The sequence below is a fragment of the Leopardus geoffroyi genome, chromosome A2 (assembly GCF_018350155.1).
Source record: "Leopardus geoffroyi isolate Oge1 chromosome A2, O.geoffroyi_Oge1_pat1.0, whole genome shotgun sequence".
Taxonomy (NCBI): domain Eukaryota; kingdom Metazoa; phylum Chordata; class Mammalia; order Carnivora; family Felidae; genus Leopardus; species Leopardus geoffroyi.
Genome location: NC_059331.1, coordinates 13,210,747 through 13,236,973, shown reverse-complemented (window position 1 = coordinate 13,236,973; position 26,227 = coordinate 13,210,747). Strand labels below are relative to the sequence as shown.

Genomic DNA, 26,227 nt, shown 5'->3' with positions numbered 1-26,227 from the left:
CTCCCCCTGGTGCCGCCTTGCATAGTGCAGGGGGTGGGGTGAGGAGGGAACATTAGGGCTATTATATCTTCCCCACCCATCCAGCCATCTTCCCTTCCTCTCCTCTCCCGGCGACGTGAAGGAAATTTCCTGGAGCAGGAAAAGGCTTATTTATTTTATTAGAAAATAAAGTGTTTATTCAAAGAACATTAAAAGTCCGAGGACCCGCGTGAGAATTGGCTGGAGCAGGAGTGACCCTCAGGTTCAGCCAGGCTGGGTGTGGGTCTCCTCTCCGCGGAGTCAGGGGGTGGGGGGGCGCGCCCAGGGTCCGGCAGGAAGGCGGGGATCAGTCAGCGAGCACCAGGACCGTGCAGAGCTGGGGCCAGCGGTGCCGGTCGGCCTCTGCGGGCTCAGCAGCTCACCAGGTACATCCCTGTGCGGGTGGCACCGTGAGCAGGGAGGAAGAGGGGGGTCCCTCGCCCCTACCCTGGGACCTCCCAATCTTCCTCAAAGCACCCCTGTAATTCACTCTTCCGGGTGCCCCGTGGGCCCCCAGCAGCCCCTGTGGCGGCAGGAGAATGGGCTGGGAGCCGCGTGGCAGTGGGGCTTCTGGCCTCCTGCCTTGGGTCCTGGCGAGGACACCCTATGGGGGGGCCCTTCCTGACCCCTCCCGCTGGGGCCCTGCTACCCCTCCCCACTTGTGCCCACCAACCTGGGCCTCCAGGGCCCAACGCCCACCGACCTTCCCAAACGCCCCAACTCCTCCCCCTCCCCCCGCACCCTGGCAGAAGCAGGGGGCCCGGCTCCAGGGATGCGCAGCGGCCGGATGGCGGGGGGGGGGGGGGGCATACCTGTGGCAAACCTCCTCTTTACCAGCGACATGCGGTAGCCGCTGCCCACCAACTCCAGGTCCACGCCAGACAGAGTGGCCCCCTCGCTGGTGAACTGGGCGGCCACAGGGCTGGGCGTGCTGGGCCCCGAGCAGGGCTCCCAGCTGGCGGATAGGTGGCCAGAGCCTGGGGAGGCCTGAGGTCAGCCGTGCCCCAGCCTCAGCCCGAGTCGAGTCCTGCTGTGACCTGGGCTCTTCCCGGGCCTTTTGATCTGTGGCCGCCGTCTGCCCCTTCTGACCTCCTCTTGTGCCCCGGTACCCTCCTCCTTTGGCCCCGTGGGGCTATGTGTAATTTGCAAAGCAGTTCTGCCTCAGGGCCTTTGTACGTGCTATGCCTGCCTCCCGCCATGTCCTCCCTCACAGCTTTGTCACAGCCCTTTCAAGCTTTCCTTCGTGCCCACGCTCCTCCACCCCGAGCACATCCCCAATTCTCCCCCATTTTCAATAAGCCCCTCCCACCCGAGACCCCCGCGATCTCCTGCACAGCCATAACTCACCCCCTGCTTCAGACACATCTGGAAGCTTCCAAAGGAGCCGCTTCTCCTCCAGATTCCTGGCATCAAGAAAAAGCTTGGTCAGCTCTCTCCCCGAGAGGACACGGGGAGCCCAGGGTCCCAGCTTGGTCACCTCTCAAGCTACACGACCCCGGCAAGCCAGGTCCCCTCTCCCCCACCTCAGTTTCCCCATCTGTAAAATGGGTGTGGGGTACGGAGCAGCTGGTCCCCGGGGACCCCAGGGCCTCGCAGCATCTTTAGATCATACACTCCAGTCCTTTAAGCCTGGCTTCTTTGCGCCAGGTTCTAGCTTTGGCACGAAACAAAGGCCACACTGCGTGGCGACTAAGAGACCAGGGCAGGGGCGCCAGGGTGGCTCAGTCGGTCAAGCGGCAGACTCTGGCTTTCGGCTCAGGTCGTGGTCTCACGGTTCGTTGAGGTTCGGCCCCAAGTCAGGCTCTGTGCTGATAGCGTGCAGCCTGCTTGGGATTCTCTCTCTCCCTCTCTCTCTGCTCCTCCCCCGCTCGCGCACACGCCCGTGTGCACTCTCTCTCTCAAAAGAGAGAAACTTCCAGAAAAATAGCCCAGGGCAGAGAGGGGCTGTCTGGGTTCAAATCCTGGTATGACCTCAGATAAGCGACTCGGCCCCTCTGTGCCTCAGTTCTGCCTCCGTAAGTGGGAATGACGGCAGTCTGCACCTCAAGGGGTTGCTAGAAGCCCTGAGCCGGTCAGCGTGTATGGGGCACGTGGAACACAGGAAGCCCTTGGTGTCCGACATTATTATGGTTCAGCGTGTCGTCCTCGGCTCTAAGCAAGGCGAGTACACACGGAACGGTTGGACCCACGGGGGACCCTTTAGCTGCTGCATCGAGGGGAGGCCCGGGAGGGTCCTGGGCCAGTGCTGAGCCTCCTCCGGCCTCCCTCCCGCACACCCTCACCAGGTGGCGGCTGGCTGTAGGCGGATGTTGGTCACGGGCTCCCCCACGGGCAGCAGGATCTGGACGTTGGTGAGGGGCGTGGGCACGGCCGTGGCGCCGGGCCGGTAGCTGTACTCCACCGACACCTGAGTAAGGGTCCCCCCGCACTGCCAGTGGGCGCTCAGCTGCAGAGGCACAGACTGGGGACCCGGGCGGGAAAACTAGGAGGGGCGAGAACAGGAGACAGCACACAGCTGAGGCCCTCCGGTCCTGCCCCAGCACGTGCTGTTCCACCAGGACCTAACTCAGACCCAGCTCAGCGTCACCGCTGCATAGACCACTCGGTGGGGCCTAATCCTTCTCCCTCAGAGACACCGCAGATCGGGGTCCGCGTGACGCCATGTTTCCAGCAGAGGGCGAGAGAGCGCCCGGTTTCGACGGAGCGGTGGGCAGGTGCTGGGGCAGGGTCCTTGGGACAGGCCCTCTTCTAATTTCCATAATGGTGCCATCTGCACCGCGGCAAACGCCCACCCAGCCACCATTCATTGGCTCCCTCCCTGACTCCTCCCCTGCTCCCTCTGCTCTCTTTACCCCCTCCCGCCCCACCCCCCCATTGCCACTGCTTGCTCTCCCTGCCAGCCCAGCCCCTCCCCGCCCCTCCCTGCTCCCTCCGTCAGGGCCCATCCACCCGGCCCACCTGGTATCTTAGCAACACCACATTGTAGTAGGAGGCAGCTGGATTCTGCTCTGCCTGGTGCTGCAGGGCCTCAGTCAGAGCCGCCATGTTGAGCCAGAAGTCTTTGGTCTCAGGGTCGCTCTGGGAGGGGTCACTACAGAGACCAGGAATAATCACCCCAACCCCTGGGAGGCCCCTTCCCCAAGGCCCTCGGCATCTGACCTACCCCAAGGGCTTCCTAAAGATGCAGATTCCCTGGCTCACCTTGGGGCCAGTAGAGCATGACCCCCCCACCCCCCGGGGGGAGAGTGGGGGGGGGGATGGGAAGCAAAGGAGAAAAGAAAAATGAGGTTCAGAAGGGACAGTGATTTGCCCAGGGCCACACAGCAAATCCCAGGAGGCAGAGCAGGAATTCACCGCCGGGGAGCTCCGGGGCCCCCCTGCCTCTGACCCCCCCACTCCCCCTATAGTACCTAAAGAGCAGGTCAGCATTGGGCTGGAAGTGCTCAATGGCGGACGTGTGCACGAGGCGGAAGCTGAGGACGGGTGGGGGTGGGGTCCCGCTGAACACACGCACGATGCCAGCAGGGAAGGTCATGGTCAGTTCCCCAGTTACTCGAGCCAGGCAGCTGAGGTTGGGGGGGGGGGGGGCGGTGAGGAGACTGCGTGTTGGCTCAGGGCTCTGCCTGGTACCTCGTCCTCCCCTCTCTCCTGGCTCTGCTGCAGCTTGTGGCCCCCCAGGCTCCCCAGAAGAAGCAAGGCCCTGACCGTGCCCGGCATCCTCACTCCCAGCCTCCCCTCCTTGTGTCCTTGCCTGGACAGCCATCCAGGCACCGGGGAGAAACCACACTGGGCTGAAGAAGGCAGAAACATCCCCTTTCCCTAGTTCTTTTCCTCTAGGCCGCCAGGAAGCTCAAAGCAAAACAGTTATAATACGGTCCTCAGCTTGGGTTTCAGGCCTAATACTCTCTCCTATGTGTGGTTTGATCTTTCCTGCTGAGCACTGCTCCCAGATTATTCCTGGCCCCTCAACTCACCCTTAACCCACCCCGCCAAGGGCCTTGCTCCCTTCAGTGTGATGCCCACAGCAGCCTTAGGGGACTTGCTCTCAACTGTGGTTACAGCAAGGCCTGGCCCCTGTGCAAACACCCTCTGTGGTTCCCACTGCCCTCGGGACAGGGGCCTGGTTGCTTGGCTCAGAGTTCAAGGCCCTTCCGTGGTAAAGCAGGTCAGGAAACACACCGGAAGGCTGTTTCTCCTGGAGCCTAGACGCATAGGCCCCAGAGAGTCCTGTTTGTCCCTGTCACTGTCTGTACTCTCCCCGACCACTGCGTACCTGGGGCTGTGGCCTCGAAAGTAGGCGTGGACGTATTCGGTGAAGGCTGTAGCCACAGGCAGGGCATCCTGGGAGCCCAAGACCACAGGGCTGGGTCCCCGGGAGACTCCTGGTGGCGGAGGGGAGGGGACAGGGACAGACAGAGTGGGCACGGGTCCCAGGCTCCAGAACCCACCCTCTGCCCGCCGGGCCTCCAACGCATCACTTAGTGATGCCCGAGAAGGGCCCAGGGCCGCCCCCCATACCGTGTCCTGCCTGCGACGAGAAGCTAGGCCGTTCCGAGATGGTGCTGGCGGACGAGGAGCCCAGCGGGGAGGGGCTCAGAGACCGGGACTGGGGAGGAGACAGGCCGGGCTGCGATCACCCGGGAGCAGTGCCCTGGGGCTGCCCGTGCCCCCACCAGAGGCGCCCCCAGCCCCACTCCTGCCGCGCGCCCCCTCACCCTACCAGGTCCCCGTTGCTGCGCGTGAGGGGGCAGGACACCTTCCTGGTGCGGGGTCTCCGGGGCGGGGCTGCCAGACCGTCTCTGGCTGTAAGGTCAGCAGGGGCAGGCATCAGGTCTGGGGAGCGAGCGAGCGTTAGACAGACAGAGCTCAGATGCTGCCGTGGGCCTCTCGGGCCGCCCCAGAGAAGGGACTCGGCCCCAGACTGGGAGTCGGGCTTATTCTGGGGACACCCCTTGGGTCTGAGGTCTCGGGGCCGCGGAGAGAATTGCCGGACAGGACTGCAGAGGCCATCCACAACCCCCAGCCTCCCAGACACCAGCCCGACGGGAGGTTACTGGGAGCGCGCAAACAAGGGCTGGATGCTCAGGAGGCAGGCACAGTCCGGGGGGGGGGGGGGGGGGGGAACGTGGCAGGCGTTTTCATCCAACATCAGCAGTTCCGTGACCTTCATCCTCTCTGTGAGGATGAGGTAGCCTCCCACCCTGGCCTCTGTCCGAGTCTCACCCGTTAAGATTAACTAGTGACTGCATAAAACTCAGCTTCCTCTCGTTTCCCTGCTTCCTCGGTGACCCTTGCCACCCACTCCCGAGACGTGCTCCTCTCTTCCCCAGGGCTGCTCAGCCGCGCTGCTGACGCCTGGGGCTGGAGCATTCTCCAGGGGGACCGTCCTGGGCACCGTGGGGCGCTGACCAGCCTCCCTGGCCTCCACCCACCGCAGATGTCCCTAGTACCCACCCCCCCCCTAGTGGTGACAGTCTAATATCACGGGTGACACTGCCAAGTGTCCCCCAGGGGGCAGAACAGGCTTGGTTGAGAGCCCTAATTCCATAGTGCCGCTCAGACAACTCAATTGGACTAGTCTACACCGTGGTCTACGCTCACTCTCCTGGGCCCTTCCTTGACCCAGCTCCGAACCGGCTCTTTCTCTATTCAAGGATGGTGCCAAGCACCCCTGTCACCACTTCTGGGGACCTCATGGGGTCGAAGCCCACAGCCCTCTGACTCAGGCCCCCAGGAGAGCCCATCCCCCACCCCCCTCACTTGCCTCTTCCTCCGACCTGTAGCACTAGGCCCTGCCCTCTCCCGGGTGGCCTCCCCTCCCGCTTCACACAGCTGTGCCTGGGGTGCCCCAAGCTGGACTCCCCCGAACTCAGGGCCCACTGTCCGCCTGACATCTAAAGGCCCAGTCCCAACACGCCCCGGGCTTCTTCCGCCCCACATTCCCTGCCCCTCCTGCCCCTTCTTGGAAGAACAGCCAGCTGCCCGCAAGCCCTCCTCCCTGACCCTTCTGCTGTCTCCGCCCTGTGCCCTCGCGCCCGCGTCTCCCCACCTCCCTGGACTCCCGTCCCTGGTCTCCAGCTCCCACCCTCGCCCCCCAGGTGGACAGAGGGAGCCTGCGATCTGAGTCAGGTGCCGCTACTCCTCCGCTCACAGCCCCTCTGTGGCCCAGACCTTGCTAGGAGTAAAGCTCACATCACTCCCATCAGGTCCCAGACCCCGCACGGGCCCATCTCCCTGCTGACATCACTCCCTCCTCTCCCTCCGCTTCCGGGTCATCACTCTGTTCTGGCCTCACGGCCCACCCCCCAGCCCCCCGAGCTGTTCCTCAGAGGGCCTAGGCAGCTACCCACCACAAGGCCTTTGTACAGGATGCGCCCTCTGCTGGGAAGCACCCCCCCCCAACCCCCCACCACATCCCAATGGCTCCTTCCTCACCTCCAACAAATCTCAGCTCAAATGTCACCTCCTCAGGGAGGTTCCAACCTTCTGAGCCCTCACCAGGCACCTGCCACCTCCACTTTGTTAAATGTCCATCTCATTATTGTCCCTGCCAGGGTGAAGGTTCTGGGCTGTGTCCCCAGCCGCCCATTCAGGCCCTGGCCACAGTAGGCGCTCAGTCTTCCCCACCCAGGGCTCTGATGACTCTCAGACTCCTGGACTCACCTCCTCCAGCCACAGCCTCCAGCCCCCAGGGACCCGGGGATGGGGCGAGGGGCTGCGGCGAGTCCGATGCTGGCAGGGGCCGTGTCCCCCTCGACTCGGAGGCCGGTGCCCTATAGCTAGGTGGGCTCTGCGGGGTGCCGGGGCGGGGGACCCAGGAATCCGGGGAGGGGCCAGGCGCCACGTGGGATGGCGAGTCCAGGCCGGAGTCCTCCACATTCTCGGGCGACGAGGAGGAGAAAGGTGAGGGGCTGGAGGTGAAGCCGAGGCTGCTGGAGCCTAGAGGGGGGGTTGGGGGGGGGTGGGGGCGCCAGCTCCAGACCCCGCCCACACGGAGGCCCTTTCCTTCCTCCTGCAGGCCACGCCCACGCCGAGGAGGGGCCCACCCCCCTCAGGCCAGGCCCTCTGGTCAGTTCCATCTCCACCGATGCTCCGCCCATCTGCCCATTGTCACCTACACTACCCGCCTTCTCGTCGGCCCCGCCCACCATCTCACTGCCAAGTCTATCTTCTCAGTTGCCTACACAGGACCCCCAAGTGCTCCCTCCAGCCTGTCCCCCGCCAAACCTGCCCTGGCAATGGACCCACCCATCTCGCTAGCCAAGCCTGTGGCCCCGAAGTCCCCACCCCCATCACCTGTAAAGTCTTCGTGGTCAAAGGCCGACTCTAGGGGAGGCCCAAAGAGGTTCTTGGAAAACTGCTCATCTGACTGCAGCTTCTCCGCACAGCTGTGGACCGAGAGGAACACAGGGATGGTTTCTATCCTTTCCATGTCTCCTCCCCTCCTCAGGGCCCGTGCACAGACCGTTCCTGGTCCGGAGCTCTGTGTCCCCAGCCCTCCCTGAGGCCACATCCTGCCGTCTTCAAGGCTGGGCTCAAAACCTCCCACCCCCATCCCAGAGCAGCCTCCAGGGCCTCAACTAAAGCTGCCCGCTGGTATCTCCCACCACATGGCCTGCTTTAGTTTCTTCACAGCATCTGGAAGTATCCAACGTGCCCTAACTTGTTTGCTGTTCTTCAAACCCGAGCCACAATGGGGCGCCTGGGTGGCTCAGTGGGTTAAGCGGCTGACTTGGGCTCAGGTCATGATCTCACGGTTCGTGAGTCCCAGCCCCGCGTCGGGCTCTGCGCTGACAGCTCGGAGCCCCGGAGCCTGCTTCTGATTCTGTGTCTCCCCCTCTCTCTGCCCCTCCCCTGCTCATGCTCTGTGTCTCTCTGTCTCTCAATAATAAATAAACGCTTAAAAACAAAAACAAAAACAAAAAAAAACCCGGGCTACGAGAACGTGAATCTGAGAAGGAAGACCTATCTTGGGCATATGTCTCTGAACCCAGAATAGAAGGAGTACACAGCGAGTGCTCAATAAATGCTCGTCAAAGGAACGACTAAGTGGTTCCTCAGATACAGCATGCCCTCAACTCCCTGCCAGGGTGAGAGGAGGGGAGGCAGAGACACAGGGAGGCAGCAGGGGAAGAGGGGAGAGGAGTCAGGGACAGCCCCCACCTGCTCATTCATGTTGGCCCAGTGTGTCCCCATCAACCCCCCCCCCCCCCCCCGCTAGCTATAGGACCCACCTGCTGGCTCTTGGGGCAGATCGAGGCCTCTGTGGTTTTCCAGCAGCGTCCCCTATGAGAGATACACCACCTTGAGCCTTCCTGTCACCCTGCCTCCAGTGCCCCCCTCTGTCACAGACCAAGAGACTAAGGCTTGGGTCTGTCCAGCCAGCTGTCCAAGGTGATCAGCCAGTCGGGCAGAGAGGGCTTTGCGCCCGAGCCAACCTGTCTCAGCTCTCATTTAACTCTCGCAATGACCCCATGTCACAGAAGAAGAGACTGAGGGTCAGAAGGGGTAAGCAGCCTGCTTACACGGCAGGGCTGGGATTCAAAGCCACACTCATACTCCAGGCCCAGCCTCCCCTCTTCGTGCTCCTCCCCACACCCGAGACCCCTTCGGAGGCTGCTCACGTGAAGAGTGGCGTTTCATGGTGCCCTGTGGACAAAGTGGGTGGCGTCAGGTCGGGCGCAGCCAGCCAGCCCCACCGGCCCCACCCGCGAACACCCCTCCTACGCCTCACCCCTGGGCCGGGGGGAAGGATGAGGCTGCCAGCCGTGGCCCTGAGTTGCGCCGCAGCTGCCTCGGGGCTGCAGGCCGGGGCGCGGGCGGGGGCGGGCTTGATGTGCACGTAGAACTTGCGGGGTTCCTCATCATCGAAGTCGGAGTCGCTGGAGGAAAAGCGGGAGGGCTCCGCCGTGCGTGCACCGCAGTCAAGGGGCCAAGCGGATCCCGACACGGGGGTCACCCACCCCTTCCTGCTCAAACCCTTCAAGGCCCTGCACAATCCGGCCTATCGCCACTTGCCACCCCGGCCTCGACACCACGGTTGTGCCCCCAAGTCTTTGCACAAGCACGCCCGGCCCTAACCAGCAAACTCTTGGTCTGATGCTAAACCCCAACACCGGTGCCCTCTCCTCCAGGAAGCCCCCTTGGCTCTCGCCCTGCCTCTCTTCCTCAGCCCTGAGGATTCTTCGTTTCAATCTGCTTTGTCTACCCTGAAGGCCCCCCCCCCCCCCTCCCCAGGATGTACGCAGAGAGGGTCGCTATTCGCGGAGGGATCACTGCCCCACAGCGCTTTGTCCTTGCTGTGCCCACAGTTGCCGCCAGGGGGCACCAGGAGGATATTGTTCTGGGTCACATCAGGCCGGACAGTGAAACCTTCTTCATCCACCTCTGGACACGTCTGCGGGGACAGGCAGGGAGTCAGGCTCCCCGCCACCGAACCTCCCGTCTCTCCTTGCCACGGCCCCTCCCACCTCTGGGCCCGGACTCAGACCTAAAAACAGTCCCAGTGGCAATAACAGTCTTCCCTGGTGCAAGCAGGGGCTTGAGGGAACAGAGCACGCCATGGCGGTAAGACTGAGGGGCACCTTGAAGCTAAGTGGGGACATCAGTCCCTCCCACATGGCTCCACACGCAGCCGGGATGAGATTTAGCCCCCTGAGCTCCAGGCTTGGGGCCCAAGGTGGGATTGAACCCCTCGCACTCGCAGCCCGGTACTCACCCCTGAATCGGGCTCCAGGGAATCTCTGGGGATGGAGAAAGAGATACCGATGTCAGCTCTCCCACCTCACCTGCATGCTCCCGACCCCCCCACCCCCCAACACTAGACATGGCGCCTGGGGGTGGCCCCTGGGCCACGATGTCCTGAGCTGGTCCTCCCGGTGATAGGACCCAGGGGTTTGCCTGGGGCTGGGGGCAGTGAGTCTGGAGTTGGCTGAGCACAAGGTCTCCGCAAACAGCTTGGCAGGGGAGGAACCTGGGGCTACTCTGAGGGGTTGGCTCGAGGAGGTCGGGAATGGAGGGGCTAGCCTCGGCAGGGAACCACCAGGACTGACCTTGACAAGAGGAAGGATTTGGGATTAGGTTGGGGAGTGGCAAATTGAGCTAGCCGGGGACAGAGGTTCCGGGATAGCCTGGGACAGGAATTCTCCCGGGGCTACCCTCAGCAGGGGACTTCTGGGATAGCCTGGGAAGGGAGAAGGGATCCCGGGCTAGCCTGGGCCAGGGCTGGGCAGGGGTGCTTCCTCACACAGCTGCAGGGGGCTCCCGCTCCCGCCGGCTCAGTCCTGGGAGGCGAAAGGCCTTGGCTCCCCGCAAACGTTTCATTGCTGAGAACAGATGACGGGGTGCAGCTGAGCCCTGGGGGTGCCCCCTTCCCATTCAGATCTGCCTCCCGCACCCCCAGCGTCCGTCCAGCCTGGGCATCCAGGCCCAGACGTACTTGCCTTCCTGCAGGGCAGCTGCCCTGTATGCCTCAAAATCCAAAGGCCCTGGAATGGAAGAGACGGAGAAACTCAGCCTGGCTGGGAGACCCGGCCCGGGGAAGGGCAGCGAAGCACCCGCGGGCTCACAATGGCACCCGCATCGGAGCTCGAGGCCAGCGGGCATCCAGTGCGCAAGCCAAGGGGCTGAGCCAGCCCCAGAGATGGTCATGAGTGGGATGGGCCAGGGGTTCAGGTCCCCCTTGGGGATGCACCGGACAGAGCGATGCCCGAGTTACTTTTTCTACTTCCGGCATTGTTCACAGGCACTTGAGTGGGTCAGGGGATGGACCGTGAGTCTGTACAGGGGACTGAGGCTCAGAGAAGTCAAGACAGACATCCAAGGTCACATAGCAGGTAGTGAGAAACAGACACAAACCCAGATCTGACCCCAACACTTTTGCTCAACTCCTCCCTGACCTCTCATTTGGACATTGTTTTTTCAAATTGGTCCTTTGCTCAACAGTCCTCAATGGCTCCCTTGGGCCCTCAGGGTAAAGTATGAAAGGCTGGGCCTGGCCTTCAAGGTCCCTCTGGTATCTGGTTGTAAGAGATTTACACATAAGATGGGCCATGAAGGGGTGCCTGGGTGGCTCAGTCAATTAAGCATCTGACTTCAGCTCAGGTCATGATCTCACGGTTCGTGAGTTCGAGCCCCATATTCAATGCTCAACTGACTGAGCCACCCAGGCACCCCTGGGTGTAGATTACTTAAATAAATAAATAATAATAATAATAGGGGCGCCTGGGTGGCGCAGTCGGTTAAGCGTCCGACTTCAGCCAGGTCACGATCTCGCGGTCCGTGAGTTCGAGCCCCGCGTCAGGCTCTGGGCTGATGGCTCAGAGCCTGGAGCCTGTTTCCGATTCTGTGTCTCCCTCTCTCTCTGCCCCTCCCCCGTTCATGCTCTGTCTCTCTCTGTCCCAAAAATAAATAAACGGAAAAAAAAATTAAAAAAAAAAAAATAATAATAAAAAGATGGGGCATCAAATACTGTTCCTATGTGGGCTGCAGAGTTAGATTTGTCATCGGCCCGTTTTTCTGATGAGGAAACCAAGGTGCAGGGAGGTTCAGTCTCCTGCCTCTTGAGTCCTGTTCCTTCCCTGTAGTTGTGGCCCCCGAGCCCAACCCCCACGATGTCCCAACTCACCAGGCTTCTCCCGGCCTGTGCCCTTGCTCTCTGCAAACTTCTTCAGCAGCATCTCCACACTGACGTTCTCTATGTTCTGCTTAAACTCCTCGTGCACCTGGGCCAGGCGGAGGAAGCGTGTAACCAGGCACGGCCGGGGCCCTCCTGCCTGGCACCCTTTGCTTCGCCTCCCACCCCTGGGGCCACTCACCTGCCCGATCTGCACATGGGTGTCCTCCACGGAGTGGGCGTAGGAGCCTAGCAGTGCCTTCATGTGCCGCAAGTGGGTCTCCTCCATGGCTTGGAAACGCTGAGCCGGGAGGGGAGGGGCAAACAGGAAGGTGGAGGCCATGAGGAGTGGCCAGGTGACCCAGCCTGACCAATCAGAACGTTCCAACCCCCCTGGCCTCAGTGACTGGGCAGGGAAGAGCCAATGAGAGTCTTCCCTGGGACTTTGGCTAAAACTATGGGAAAAGAGACACTTTCATACCCTGAGTCAATGAGATGGTGGGATCCATGTGGAGGCTGCAGGTGGCCACTTTGCTGCGAGGGTGTGCCACTGCCCCCCCCCCCCCCCGCAACAAACACACACACCCACGCACACCCAGGAGGGGCATCTCTGCTTGGGAGTGAAGTCCCCAGGGAGAAAAACAGACTCAAAAAGCAGAGAGGCACAACTTTAACACCAGTTGAGTACCTGGATCTAGCCATGCCTGAAGCTCTCCCTTCAAACTTTTCAGTCCCCTGAGCCTTTAATCTTCCTTGTCGGTTTGAACGAAGGTTTCTATCATTTGCAACTTTCTATCACTTGCAGACAGAAAGTCAGAAAAAAAAAAAAAAAATGCGATTCCTAATCCTGACATTCCAATCTGCTTTTCACACATTTGAGTAGTTCCAGAGAGGCATAGCGTCTTATAAAAAGGTCACACAGCTGGTGAAGAATGGAGACTGGGGCGGAACCCAGGTCCTTCAGCCGCCATGAGCCCTCAGGAGGCTCTTGGCTTCTAAACCCGGCCCTGCCCTGTTCAAAAACCTCATCCGTAATGGTAGAAACTGTAATCTCTTCTAGAGAGGTGTCCATGCCCCCAGTACGAGTCTGAAAACATCACACAGAGCGGCTCATTTAATCTTCACAAAAACTCCGTGAGGCAGGTACTGTTACGGTTCCCATTCTACAGATGGGGAACCCAAGGCACAAAAAGGATTTGGCTTTTGAAATAATAATGCCAACAACAACAACCAGCACCACAACAGCTAACAGTCTCTAGAATTCTATGCCTTTCAACCTGTGGTTCTAAGGCTCCCGGGAGGCGAGGGTTTCAGAGGTTCTGGACTTCCGACGCCCATAGATCCTGGGCCACGGGATGTGTGGGTCTCCAAGGTACCGATGCCTGCTTCTTACCACAGCCGAATCCAGCATCTTCTGCTCAAAGTCTGCGCGGGCTGAGTTGTATTTTTCCACCGAGCGCCTCAGGCTCTCTGCCGCCTTCTTCGTCTTGGTCTCTGCCTAGGAGGCACAGGGAGGGGATGAGGTCGGGAGGGGACAAGCATCCCCTGGGTCTGCAGAGGGCCGACGGCAGCCGGGGACCCGCAGCCGCAGGCCCACCTTGTCCATCTCCTTCTGGCTGGTGCTCTCCCTCCGCAGCCGCTCCTGGTCCATGCAACGGTTCAGGTAGTTCTCGCGGGACTTGGGCAGGAGCTGGCTGACACCTGCCAGGACTTGCACGGCGTCCAGGGTGCCCACTGCGTCCTCTTTGCACTGCAGGGGGTGGGGGCAGGGGGAGCATGGGTAGGCCCTGAAGCCCCCAGCAGGTGTCCACTGGGAAATTCCGGGCTCTTAAACCCAGGTTCCACAGATTACTTTTTTCTGAGTATTCTATTGCTTTCAAGAGTTTTAACTTTTTAAAATAGGGGAGAGTTACACATAGTTCCTATTTCAGAAAGATTTACGGGGTGAGCTCAGGGAAAAACCTACCCCTCCCTGATCCCCAGCCTCCCAAGCCTCTGCCTAGGAGTAGATCTGTCTCCAGAAATAATCAGCACATAGACAAGCAGATGTGTTTGTTCTAGGCCATTTTTTAATGACAAGTAGGGGCAACCTCTGTTTAAGTCACAGCTTGTTCAGCTTAATAATCTATTCCCAAGGTTATTCTGTATTAGCCCACGGAAAACTTCCTTGTCCCCCAGTTCCAAAAAAAAAAAAAAAAAAAAAAAAAGAAAGAAAGAAAGAAAACTCAGGGTAAAACACACATAACATAAAATCTACATTTTAGCCATTTTTAAAAAAAACATTTCTTTTGGGGGGGGGGGTATTTATTTCTTTCTTTTGAGAGAGAGAGAGCAGGGGAGGAGCAAAGAGAGAGGGAGAGACAGAGAGAATCGCAAGCAGGCTCCACATTGTCAACACAGAGCCGGATGTGGGGCTCAAACCCACGGACCACGAGAGCATGATCTGAGCTGAAGTCAGATGCTTAACTGACTGAGCCACCCAGGCAGCCCCCCAACTCCCTCTTTGGACAGGAATAGATGCGGCTCTAGGCCAATAAAGCTTTATTTACTGGCACTGAAATCTAAGCGTCATAGAGTTTTCACCTATTATGAAATATTCTTCTTTTGACTCCCCCGCCCTCGCCATTTAAGAATGTAAAAACCAGGGGCGCCTGGGTGGCTTAGTCGATTGGGCATCTGACTTCAGCTCAGGTCACGGTCTCACGGTTCACGAGTTCGAGCCCCGCATCGGGCTCGGTGCTGACAGCTCCGAGCCCGGAGCCCGCTTCGGATTCTGTGCCTCCCTCTCTCTCTCTGCCCCTCCCCCACTCACTCCCTGTCTCTTTCTCTCTCTCTCAAAAATAAATCAGAGCTAAACAAACAAATAAAATTAAAAACAAACAAACAAAAAGCACGCGAAAGCCATTCTTAGCTCTCAGGCTGTGCAAAACCAGGCTGGATCTGGTCGGTGTCCCATAGCGTGCAGACCCCTGGTCTAGAATTTTGAGCCTGAAATTTGGCCGGGGTCAGGTCTGTGGGACTCTGGGTTTGACGTGGTGGAATCGACTGAATTCGCGGAGGAACACACGCCGGGAGCCGGGGGTTCAAAGGCCCCCTAAGTTCTGGGGTCCTTCCTGCCACTGTCACCACCCGCCCCGCGCCGACACACACACCTTTTTGTGTATCTTGAGCTGCTCCTCGCCGTAGCGGAGCACGTCCTTGATGAGGTCCTGTAGTTTCCGTGTCAGCTCTAGGTGACAGAGCGCCAGCTTGTCTGAGGAGACGCGGAAGACCTCCCACAGCGGGGCGAAGGTCCTGGAAACAGGTCACACACACCCAGGGTCCGGCGGGGCCCACCCCCCAGGGGCTCCCCTCAAACAGCACTGCCAGAACCCACCGCGCACCCCAGGCCCTGCTGAGGCAGCTGCACCACGACTAGGAGGCAGGTCTGTGACAGATGGGGAAACTGAGGCATAGGAGGCTCCACAATTCACCTAAGGCTCCTTAGGAAATTGGAACCCAGGCTCTGAGGCCCCAGCATCCTCACTCTGGACTCCAGGCCCCAGCTGATACTCAAGGGCAGCTAAGGCTCAACTTGCCCAAATCAAGTTCATAGGGCTTTCCTACATCGGCAGAAGACCTCTTTGGCCTCCCCCACCCTCCCCCCCAGAGCCCCAGAGCAGCCCCAGGAAATCCTGCAGATGCCAATGGGACCACGTCACCTGTGAATCGGGCGTGCACCGCCCCCCCCGCCTTGTCCAACCTCCCGTCTCATCTGTCCCTCACCCAGACCCTGCAGCCAGCCTCTTTGCTCTTCCTTGAACATGCAAAACCCATGGGTGCCTCAGGACCTTTGCACTGGCTCAGCTGCCTGCCTGGGTCTCTGACCCAGACACCCCTGTAGCTGGCTCCACGCCGCTATCAAGGTCTCAGCTCACGGAACCAAGCCCACCCCAGAGGAAGCACCTGACCTCTCACGCCCGTTTCATCCCCTTCCTAGAGCTGTTCACCCCAGGAAGGGACTTTGTTCATGTTTGTAGTTAACATCTATCTTGCCGCACGCCCTACATGAACGTGGCATGCAGGTGACTGGGGTTTTATCTGTCTTGATCGCTCCTGGGCCTCCAGTACCTAGAATGGTGCCTGGCACACAACGGATAAATACGTGTTGAATGGATGAATGAGGAGGAAGCGAATGAATGATTTATATTCTCCTGTCCAATTAGCCCCTTGCGTGGGGGAGGGTTGACTCCCTATTCTACACATCACTTGTGTGAAGAGCTGTCCACCCAAGAGTAGGCCCCTGATACCCCAGGACCCTGCATCCTTGGCGACCCCTGCCTCAGCCAAGGCCCACTCACCCCACGGGGGTCCCGTTACTGGCCAGCTTGGAAAGTTTTGCCATCGCCTTTGAGTAGGTCTCCTCGATGGTGGCCCTGGATAGAACGGAGAAAAGATGCAGAAGGTTCTGGGCGCCCTTGGGAGACGCTCCATCCCCTTGGGCCTCAGTTTCCTCATTCGGACAGCTGAGCGGTAGCTCTCAAGGAGGATGGAGGAGGCATTTTGGAAAGTCACGGGCAAGGTTAAGTAATGTGCTTTACTAACGACAGCAGGAGTAACAGCAGTAGCAGCATCAGATAAAAAAATTTTTGAACACATACTACAAATGCTTTATATGCTTCGTCTTGTTTAACTGCGGGAGACGAACTTCTATGACCTTTTTCCCTCTGGACAGACACCGCTAATGCCTGCCTAATCTCCACTCACATTTTTGTCCAGGTTAACAGAACCTCGATTTTGTTTGGGGCCACAATATGCCCCGTGAAAACCAACTGCCCATGGGCTCATTTTTTGATAGAGGCACCCAGAGGGTACCACGGGCAATCGTGGATGGGTCCGGGAGGGCTCTCTAAATAGAGTGGCCCCTGTCCTAGACAGCGCAGACAGGTCTCGCTAGACAGCCACAAAGAGAAAAACCTGGTTATAATCTTTTGAACTCTGCCCGGATTCAACGCGCATTCAGCGAGCGAGTGGCCGGGGGGGCAGAAGGCTGCCTTGCAATTTCAATGTATTATGTTTTCTGGGATATAGATGTCGGAGCATGAGCATTTCCATGCCGAAATGTCGATTATTTCCTCATACGTCTGTTTTATCATATTCAGGGCATGAGACTGAGTTTTCAGAATTCCCCTTGTAAGTAGGTCATATCACCGTCTCTTCAGGAGGAGGCGTCAGAAACCTGGGAATTGTTGACAAGCGGGCACAGGGCTGACAGTGTTGAGAACCGCTGGTTTCCAGGGCGTTCGAGCAGGCTGGGCAGGGTGTGGAGTGGAGGCGGTGGGACGGGCCGGGGAGAGGTGGGGCGGAGCCAGGGCGGGGCCACGAGGCAGGCGGGGCTGACTGGGCTGCGGGGCGTGGCCAGATGCGGACCGAGCCTAGGGATCCTCACCTCTCCCGGATGAAGTCGGCCAGCTCCTTGGTGGAGATGGGCCCCTGCTTCACGCTGTGGTACAGGACCTCAAAGCCATGGTTCTTTTCACCCTGCGGGGGATGGACGTGGAGACTGAGAAAAGGGGTGGAGGAGGCATCAAAGGTTGCCTAGCAACGGGGGCGTGGCCGGAGGAGCCAACCAGCGGAAGCCCAACCCCTTGGCGGCGGGGATTGCTTCAGGCCTGAGCCAATCAGCCTGCTGTCTATCCCCTTGGGGGCCTTGAGAGAAAGAGAGAGAGAGAGGGAGAGAAAGAGAGAGAACGAACAAGTAGAGGAGGGGCAGAGAGAGAGAGAGAGAGAGAGGGAGACAGAGGATCAGAGGATCCGGAGCGGGTTCTGTACTGACAGCAGAGGGCCCAGTGTGGGGCTCGAACTCACGAACCATGAGATCATGACCTGAGCTGAAGACAGAAGCCTAACGGACTGAGCCACCCAGGTGCCCCTCATTTTTTAAAGTTTATTTAGTTTGAGAGAGAGGGGCGGGGGCAGAGAGAGAGAGAGGGAGAGTAAGAGAATCCCAAGCAGGCTCCACACTGTCAGCACGAAGCCCAACGCGGGACTTGAGCCCGTGAACGGTGAGATCATGACCTGAGCTGAAACCAAGAGTTGGACGCTTGACCGACTGAGCCGCTCAGGCGCCCCTCAAAATTGGCTTTCCAACCTCATCCCCCAGCTTCTTCCTCTTGGCCTCGCCAGGAAAATGGCAAACAGTGCAAAGACATACCGTGCCTTCCTACCACTGTCCCCTTGCCTGGGCTGTTCCAGCCCACCAGGGTGCCTCTCTTCCCATCCATCCAAATCCTTCCGCCTGTCAAGGATCAGTTCCAGGCCCGCCCTCTTCGGAGGCTCACTTCCCTGAATGTTCAGTGGTGCCCCCTCCTGCTTCCCAGGGATGTGTCTCAGAGCCTCCTTTTGTGCCCTGGGTCGCTCTGAGCTAGTAACTTCACCTCTCTGGGCCTCCGTTTCCTCATCTGACAAATGGGGACAAGGACAGCACCCACCTCCCACAGGTCTCGGTGGGATGAGGCTCGCAGCGTGCCGAACACAGGGCTTCCTGCACGGTGGGGAGGGCTCAGCAAACAGGCCCAGCAGCACCCCCACCCCCGCCTGCCCCACCCAGGGGATCCTCGAGTAAGGCTGCACCAGGCACCGCTGCCCAGGCCAGCATCTGGGGCTGACTTGCAGCCAACCACTGGCCCGTTTCCCAGACCTGGCAAGGCCCCCAGTGGTATCTGCCTCTCTCAGGCTGTGCTGGCGAGGGTCCTAGGAGGGGGTGTCTTGGGCCTGTGTCTCTTATCAGAACCTCTCTGGACTCCAGTCTTGCCCCCAGGCCAACCCCAGAGGGATCTTTCTAACACAGCTTGATGATGTCCCTCTCCTGCTCACACTTCCCTCATGGCTCCCCAGTGCCCTCTATGCCTCCAGCCCTGCCTTGGCCCAGTGGGACCAGGGCTTCCCTCTCTGGCTTGATCTCCCCTGCCTGGAGGAGCCTCCTTCAGGCCAGCGACACCAATACAGCAAGAGCCACCAATACAAAGCAAAGAGCCACCAATACAGACAATTGATTAAAAGAAACCTTGCCAGTGAAAGACATCCCAGGGTACTCCCTGAGTCCTCTTGGGAGGCAGGAATTATATCCCCTTTCCCAGATGGGAAAGCTGAAGCCTGGAGACACAAAGTCACTTGCCCAAGGGCTCCCAGCAGAGCCCCGGATCAAATCCTGAACTCAAAGCCCTTATCCACTCTGCACCAGGCTATCTTTGGGTGGGGAGTGCATCGGGGGTGGATTCTATTTTCTCTCTGCTGATCTGGATTTTCTGCAGCAAGCTTGCATGCCTCATGCAATTAAAAAGAATTTAAAATAAATGTAGGTGCCTCATGCCATTAAGTGGAATTTAAAATAAATGTAGGTGCCGCTGTCAGGGTTCCAAAACGTGGGCAACAACTGATCAGCAAACAGTCCACCTCCTTACACAGAGGCACCAACAGGGGCTCAGAGAGGAGCGGGGCCCCTTGCTGGGGTCACATAGCTATTCAGAGACAAATCCCGGGAATCTGACCCTTGGGGAGCCGGTGGAGGTCAGGCTCCCTCCCCCCTCTGCCCCCTCCCCCCACTCCCTCCCAGCAGGTGGCAAGGGGGTGAGGCCCCTTTAAGAAAGCAAGTGGCAGTAAGAGGAGCCCCAGCTGGGGAGGGGAAAGGGAGGGAGAAGGCCTGTTGCCAGGGGCAACCAGTTACCTAGCAACAAGCTTCCTCTGGCAAGCTCAGGGCGTGCAACTGGGGAAGGGGCTTTCTGCCCTGGTCCTTCCTAGATTCTTCTGTTCATACATTCCCTGTGGCTGCCCAGTGGTCTGGCCCTGGAAGAGGAGCCCTTGTGCCCTCAACTAGTCAACCTTGTCACGCTTCTGGGCTTTTGCTCAGGCTGTTCCCCCTGCCTGGAATGCCTTTCTTGCATCCTGGAAAATCTCAGCCCTCCAAGCCCATGGGAAACATGGCTCTCAGCCCTCCTCTGGTTGCCCCCAAGTCGGGGGGCCCAGCCGTGACCCTGCAGGGCTGCGGATCTCTGGCCGGCTCTATGATTCCCAGATTGGGAGCTTCTTGGGGTCAGAGCCAGGATGAAGCCTCTTGGGGGCCTCCTCAGGTTCCACAGTAGGTTGGGTGTAGAGTAATGGCGGAAGGGAGGGAGGGAGCAAATGAATGAATGAAAACAACTTTGTCTCACTGGCCCCCTTGGGTCACAGTATGTGGTCCCCAGACGGGAAGGCACAGGGCTGAGGGGGGCCACTAGGGGCCAAGTCAAGAAACCCCCCAACTCTCCAGGGTGGGAAAGACGTGGAAATTCCCTGGCTGCAATGACCCTGGATCCTGGAAGTTCAGTCCGGCGCTGGGTTTGAGCCCCGACTCTGCACTCTCTCACTAGGCAACTTTAGGAAAGAGAATCCTACTCTGGGCCTTAGTCTCCCTGTTGAAGCTGGGACTTGTCCAAGGTCACAAGGTCCATGAGGTCTGAGGGTATGGATTCATATCCAGCCTGACTCCTCCCACATTAACTTCGATACCTTGCAGACCCTCCACCTGTCCAAGGCTCTGCCCATAGGCCGCCACATACCCCCAGCTCTGTAAAAGTCCCCACAGCCCTTCCAGGAGCCCCCATCAAAATAAAAGTGCATCTTACTTACCCAAAAATGCTCCCCAAAATACGACATCCTGATGGCCTCTGTGGAGACCCCCGCAGGTTCCTGTTTAGCGCCTGTCCAAAGAGAGGCAAATTTGAGCTACAAAGCCATGGCCAGCTTGGGCCTAAGAGGGGAAATTCCAACTATCCTCCCTGTGGAAGAGGAAGAGAAAGGATGGAGGAGGAACCAAAAGCCCCAAGGCTGGCATGCCAGGGCCCCTGAGATGATTCATCCCCAGGCCTGGCCCAAAGTAGCCCCCATTCTAGCGGGGACAGATCAGGATAGAGATGTCCCAAGTCCTGTGCAGTCAGAGCTGGGCTAGATAGAAGGATAGGGGCTGGGGAGCTTGGTCTAGAGGAAAAGGCACAAGAGTAGGGGTTTTGAAGCACAAATAGGAGTTCACTGGGGGCTGGAATACTGGATGAGCCCCTCAGCCTGAGCAGAAAACCTCAGGGCCATTTCACAGATGGAAAAACTGAGCCCCCCACCCCCCACCCCCCCGCCCCCTGCAGAGGGAAGCCACTTGCCAAGGTCACACAGCCAGGAAATGACAGATTTTCACCCTGGGCCAGCTGAATCGAGACCTGAGCACTCAGCTCCACGCTGGGCAGCTCCTGTTGGAAAGGGTCTGCTGAGAAATGGACACTGGGACTGTGATCAGCCACATGGGGGCTGGGGTCCCTGAAGTGTCCCCAAGGACCCCTGGGGGGTCTCCCAAATCCCTCTACACCAGTCCGCATCTCATGCACGCTCTGGAACGGAGAGCTCACCCCTCACCATGATGACCCAGCCGGCAGTGGGGCCCCCATGGGTCCCAAGCCCGACTCCCAGAAGCCACTGTTCACCTGGTGTCTGAGTCACTATCCAGCTCTGTGCCTCAGTTTCCCCATCTGCAAAACAAGAGGGAATGCCTAGAAGGGGTCTTGTTGGGGGAACCCAGGCCTCCCCGCAGAGGGGGGCTGGGCCAAGCTGCCTGGCAAAGGAGGGACACTTGGTGTCCTTGGCACGTTCTCGACGCTGGGCTTGTCACAGGAGCCCGCAGGCCTCATCCATAATTCATGACCCCTCAGGCAGCTCAGCAGCAGCTGGGAGCCTAGGAGGCACAGTGGCAGCAGGGACAGGGCTGGTGACCGCAAAAGGGAAAGCTCCTTGGGCCTCACTGGGAAAGGACCAAGCAAGGACCTTGGACAAGGCTGCCTTCATCGAGCCTCAGTTTAGCTAATCTTAAAAGTGAGTTTAATTTGAACCATTGTCGTCTAGCCCCAGGTCCTTTGACTTCTCTAAGTCACCCAGCACCTACCATGTACCCATGTGGCCAGGGCAATGCAAGGGTCCACGAGAGGGACCCGAGGTCTGGGTCCTGGGTCTGGTCCCTGAGGAGCCCCCAGCCTAGGGGTGTAGAGCCAGACGCAGACGCACCAGTCCTGCAGGATCAGGGCTGGGCCAAACGTTAGAAGGGACTGTGGGAGCCTGGACTGAAGGAGGGGGGCATGGGAGGTGGGAGGTTAAAGCATGGATAGGAGTTCACCAGGCAAAAAATTATTCCATTCAGCAAATATTCCCGGGGCGCCTGGGTGGCTCAGCTGGTTAAGCGTCGGACTCTTGGTTTTGGCTTAGGTCACGATCTTCGCGGCTTGGTGGGTTCGAGCCCCCTATTGGGCTCTGTGCTGGTAGCACGGAGCCTGCTTGGGATTTTCTCTCTCTCTCTCTCTCTCTCTCTCTCTCTCTCTCTCTCTGTTTCTCTCTGCCCCTCCCCCGCTCATGCTGTCTCTGTCTCTCTCAAAATAAATAAGTCAACTTAAAAATACGTGTATTAAAAAAATATTTACTTCCAATAACCGCCCTGTGCCGGGTGATGCTGGGGACCTTGAGAAACCCTAGTCACTGTGCCATCCCTGAGGAAACCCAGTCTGGTCCGGAGCTAGGCTGACCTCCCAAGGGGGAAAAGCCCTAAATTCCCATCTCATTTCTTCATTCCTGACCACGATTTGGACCCGGAGTATCTCCAGATCCCTTAGGGCTGAGCTGAGTGATATGGGAGCCACTAACCTCACGTGGCAACTGAATTTCAAACGAAGTGCAATGAAATACAATGAACGCCCCCCCCCCCCTCCAGCCCCCCTCCCCATCCCAGCTCCTTGGAGCCAACCTTGCTTCCAGGGCTGGTGGCCACCATATCGGACAGCACAGAGAGAGAAAGTTCTGCTAGAAGATGTTGCTTAGAGGATCCTAGGAGCCCCCGGGCCCAAGTTCCTCAGAAACCGAGAATCTCAACTGTTTTCACAGCTCCGATTAGATTGCCCCTCCCCCCACAACGCGCCGAGAGCCAGTATGTTTGTGGGTCGGTACCCAGCTCCCCCCGACAGGTACCCGTTCATTCAGCCTTCACAGCCACACCATGGGGCTCAACCCCAGCTTTACAGATGAGGAAACTGAGCCACAGAGAAAGAACTCACTGTCCCGAGGTCCCTGTGATTTTGTCCCTGGCCTGCCTGCCAAAGAACTCTCGTTTGGAACCACCGCATGCGGCTCTGGGGGTCCGTGTCCCCCCCTACTGCCCCACAGCCAGGCCCACCACTCCGAACCATAATGGGGGGCAGAGGGGCAGAGCGAAAGGTGGCCGCCACGCAAGCTCCTGCCCGGCCCAGGAAGTGACACCTGCTGCTTCTCCAGAAACCCCAGGCCAGGCAGAGCCCCCCCCCCGCCACCAACTTCTGTTCCTAAGGGGGGCAATGGGGACCTCCTGGCAGGGCTCGAACTCACCAGACAGGGCAGCGAGCGGGGCTGGGGGCCCCCCGACAGACAGGGTGGGCACCAGGAGATAGCCACGCGGGCCCCTGCCACTTCCGTCAGTCAGCACCAAGCCCCAAGGAGGCCTGTGTGCCTGGGGGACAGGAAGCTTACCCTGCCCCGCCTACCTCCCAACCGCCATCTCACCTCCCCCACCAGACCAGCACCCCTGGGACCTCCCTGGAACTGGGCCGGCCGAGGACGGGTAAACTGAGGTACCTGAACCTGGGGCCCCACGGCTGGGGCTGTTATTACCCAACAAATAACAATCATGACAACAATTGTGAAATAACAGCATGCCCTAAATTGCATCTGTCCTGGGCTAAGCTTTCCACATCTCCCCATCCTGAGGTGGGCTAATGATGCCTGCTTCGCAGAGGGGAAACCAAGGCTCGGGGGGGGGGGGGGGGGGAGACCACATGCTCGTGTTTGTACAGCCGAGGCTCAAACGCAGGGCTGCGTGAAAACTTTCACGGGCCCCTTCCCCTAGCAAAAAAAAAAAAAAAAAAAAAGAATTTAAACTACATGTTACGATTGCATTGGCACAGAAATGTGTATATTAATATTACATGTTACAATGTCTTCTTTGACCCCAAAGCTCATCTTCTTCCCTTCTGATTTTGAAAGAGGTTAAGACACTTCCACGGACCTCTCAAAGTATCGTGTCTGAGACACGGTGGCCTCTGTATCTGATGGAGAAAAGAGGTCCATAGCACCAGGGCAAAGCCCAAAGATGGACAGGGACTTGCCCAAGGTCACACAGCAGGCTGTCAGTTGACCGGGATGCCCCCATCCTCTGGCTGCCTGGAGGAGAGAACAGAGCCTGTCTGACGCCTGCCCCAGGAGCTGCCAGCACCAATTCCCCCCAAAACCTGGGGCTCTGCACTGGGTCGAGCATGTGAGCAGACCCAGGAGCAGATAAAACAAGACAGGAATAGAGTCAGCAAAGAAGGCAGGGCTCACTAACTCTAAGCCACCTGTCCAAAGTGCCTGACCTCCTGCTGTGACCTTGGGCCTACCCTGACCTCTGGGCGTCCAGGGTCCTCTGGAAGAGGCTCTGACATTTTGCTCCCCGCGGACTCCAGTTCTGTACCCAGTAGGGCCAGTTTGGGGTTTTTCTCTTCCTTTCCTGTGACTGGCCTCTTGGCCCTGCTGTTTCAATGACCATCTTCTGTCATGAACTTCCTCCCTCCCAGGCCCAGCCACCAGTGACCTTTGCACAATCTGGGTTGATTCTCGCTTCAAGGCAGTGTCTCAGCGTGGCCATTACCCCGCTGGGGAAACTGAGGCACACGCCCCATGTCATACGGCGCCCAAACTGTCAGGCTCGGGAAGTTTTCAGTCCTCTCCACTAGTCTCTTCCCTCTTTGTCATCTATTTGGCAAACACCTATTGAGCACCAACTGTGTACCTGGCTGCCGGGCTCTAGAGACACAGCAGGCAACACCCTTGAAGACTCTCCTCTCTCCTCCCTGCTCCCAGGCAGCTGTGACCCCATTTATGATCACTAATTTTGTAATAGTATTATAATGACCATGTCTGTATTTACAGCGCTCCCATCTTCCCACGTCTCTTATGATCTTCCAAGGGGGATTCAGCCCATTTCACAGAAGAACACGCCAAGTCCCTGGGTGGGGGGTGGGGGGGAGTCGAATTTAAACCTGGGGGTGTTGGACTCCCAGGCCCACACTCACCCCTGTGTCCACTGCAGAGACAAGAGATGGGCTGGCCTGGTGCCTCCCACCTCCTCCTACCCAGGACCCCACCCAGGAACTGGCTTACCCCTGGCGTGGGTGACAATATGTGGGTCAGGGTGTGCCCCAGGCAGTCCCACCGGTAAGACCAGGGTGGTGGAGCCCCTGTTCCAATGATCGCAGCTTGGTAATCTATTTTACCGTCCGGCAGAATAGCCCTTCCGGCAATGCCAGAGTGACCACGAATCCATTTTGCGGTGCAGTAAACTGAGGCTCAGAGGCCAGCAAGGCATGTCAGGGGGTCTCCCAACCCACTGCCCTCTCAGCCCCAAACCACTGACATCTTAAGCAAAAGGGGAAGTTCTAGTTTGGCTAATGATGGAGTGTGTGGGTTTCAGAATCTGTGGAATACAGCCTCTGAAGCCCTCAGCCCCATTCTCAAAGGAGAAAACCAAGGCTCAGGGAGGTGCTGTCACCTGCCCAAGGTCACCAGTGAGGCAGGTCCATCAAAGCTGCCTCCTGGTCCCCACTGCGGCTGGGGCAGGCAACTCCCAGATTTGAGGCAGATGGAGGGGCCGCCCACCCCACAACCCTCCTCCGCACCCCACTCGCAGTCAGCCTCCGGCAAGATCCTAATTTACCTCGATTTATTTTAATCTCCAGAACAGATGCTGGCTGCCCACCCCCCACTGAGACAGGGACCACCCCCAAGTCCGTGCTCCAGGCCCTTCCAGGCCTTGCCTGGCCAGTCCCCATGCTGACCCCTCCCCAGAATTCCAACTTTGGGGGGGTCCCTGCAGAGGATGCCCGTGAAACGCCCCCCACCTCATCCCTGCGGTAGGGGGCTGGGATAGAACAGTCCAGGGGAGGGGCCCGGGGACCACCCCCCACCCCCCAGCTCCTCCTCCAGGCAGATCAGGGTTCACAGTGGAGAAAAAAGGGAAGGGGGTTCTTCATCTCTGTCCTCAGGGGTCTGCAGACCAGAGCTGGGAAGAGGGAAATTGAGAGTGGTCTCCACTTCGGCTGTCCTGGGTCCCAGGCTGGAGGGAGAGCGGCGCCCCCATCTTTGCAGCCCTGGAACCTGCACCCAAATCCAGGCTTAGAATAAAGAGATTTGGGGAGGGGTCTCACGTGATAGCCGCCCTCCTGCACGCTCCGATTCTAGGCCAGGAGACGGGGGAATTGGAGAAGGGTCCCTATCTCCCTCCAAAGACCCCCGATTATGGCCGCTGGGAGGCCGGGCGCCCACCGCGCAGCCCCCAACCCCCAATTTCGCCATCCCTCATGCCCTGCCGCGCCTTTGCCCCCAGTGGCTTCCTGGGCTACTGGGCGCGGTACGCATGAGGGAGTGCCCGGGCCAGGGGATTCGAGGGGTCCCGAGGACTGCACTCACCTCCCGAGCTCTGGCCGAGCCCCGCGCCCGCCGCCACCTGCGGCTCGGTCTCTGACACCCGAGCCCGCCCCGCCC

General features: G+C 59.0%; 1 protein-coding gene across 6 annotated transcripts; it reads right to left on the bottom strand.

Annotated features, from left to right (window-relative positions):
* Window positions 1-141: 141 nt before the first annotated feature.
* FCHO1 (FCH and mu domain containing endocytic adaptor 1) lies at window positions 142-26,227 on the bottom strand. Of its 6 annotated transcripts, none has more exons than XM_045496578.1 (29): window positions 26,153-26,222; window positions 21,121-21,165; window positions 20,803-20,889; window positions 20,279-20,349; window positions 17,061-17,152; window positions 15,973-16,047; window positions 14,785-14,926; window positions 13,230-13,382; window positions 13,026-13,130; window positions 11,835-11,933; window positions 11,645-11,741; window positions 10,461-10,505; window positions 10,265-10,343; window positions 9,737-9,761; window positions 9,358-9,415; window positions 8,753-8,931; window positions 8,643-8,667; window positions 8,253-8,304; window positions 7,315-7,406; window positions 6,682-6,957; window positions 4,739-4,851; window positions 4,537-4,624; window positions 4,292-4,400; window positions 3,429-3,584; window positions 2,977-3,109; window positions 2,301-2,500; window positions 1,366-1,421; window positions 831-995; window positions 142-412 (listed from the first exon to the last, which is right to left on the bottom strand). In XM_045496578.1, exons 4-29 carry the CDS (start codon window positions 20,303-20,305, stop codon window positions 390-392), a joined length of 2,664 nt encoding a protein of 887 aa, XP_045352534.1. In that variant the 5' UTR covers window positions 20,306-20,349; window positions 20,803-20,889; window positions 21,121-21,165; window positions 26,153-26,222; the 3' UTR covers window positions 142-389. The 6 variants fall into 6 exon arrangements, with proteins under 6 accessions (XP_045352534.1, XP_045352535.1, XP_045352539.1 ...); XM_045496579.1 differs by lacking the exon at window positions 26,153-26,222 and adding an exon at window positions 23,039-23,107; XM_045496583.1 differs by lacking the exon at window positions 20,803-20,889 and having other exon boundaries at window positions 26,153-26,227.

Coding starts and splice junctions, on each gene's coding strand:
- FCHO1 (XM_045496583.1), bottom strand. CDS start 20,305: ATGTCGTATTTTGGGGAGCATTTTTGG. Junction 13,131..13,229: donor GCCAGAAGGAGATGGACAAG/GTGGGCCTGCGG, acceptor TGTGCCTCCTAG/GCAGAGACCAAGACGAAGAA. Junction 4,625..4,738: donor CGCGCAGCAACGGGGACCTG/GTAGGGTGAGGG, acceptor TCTCCTCCCCAG/TCCCGGTCTCTGAGCCCCTC.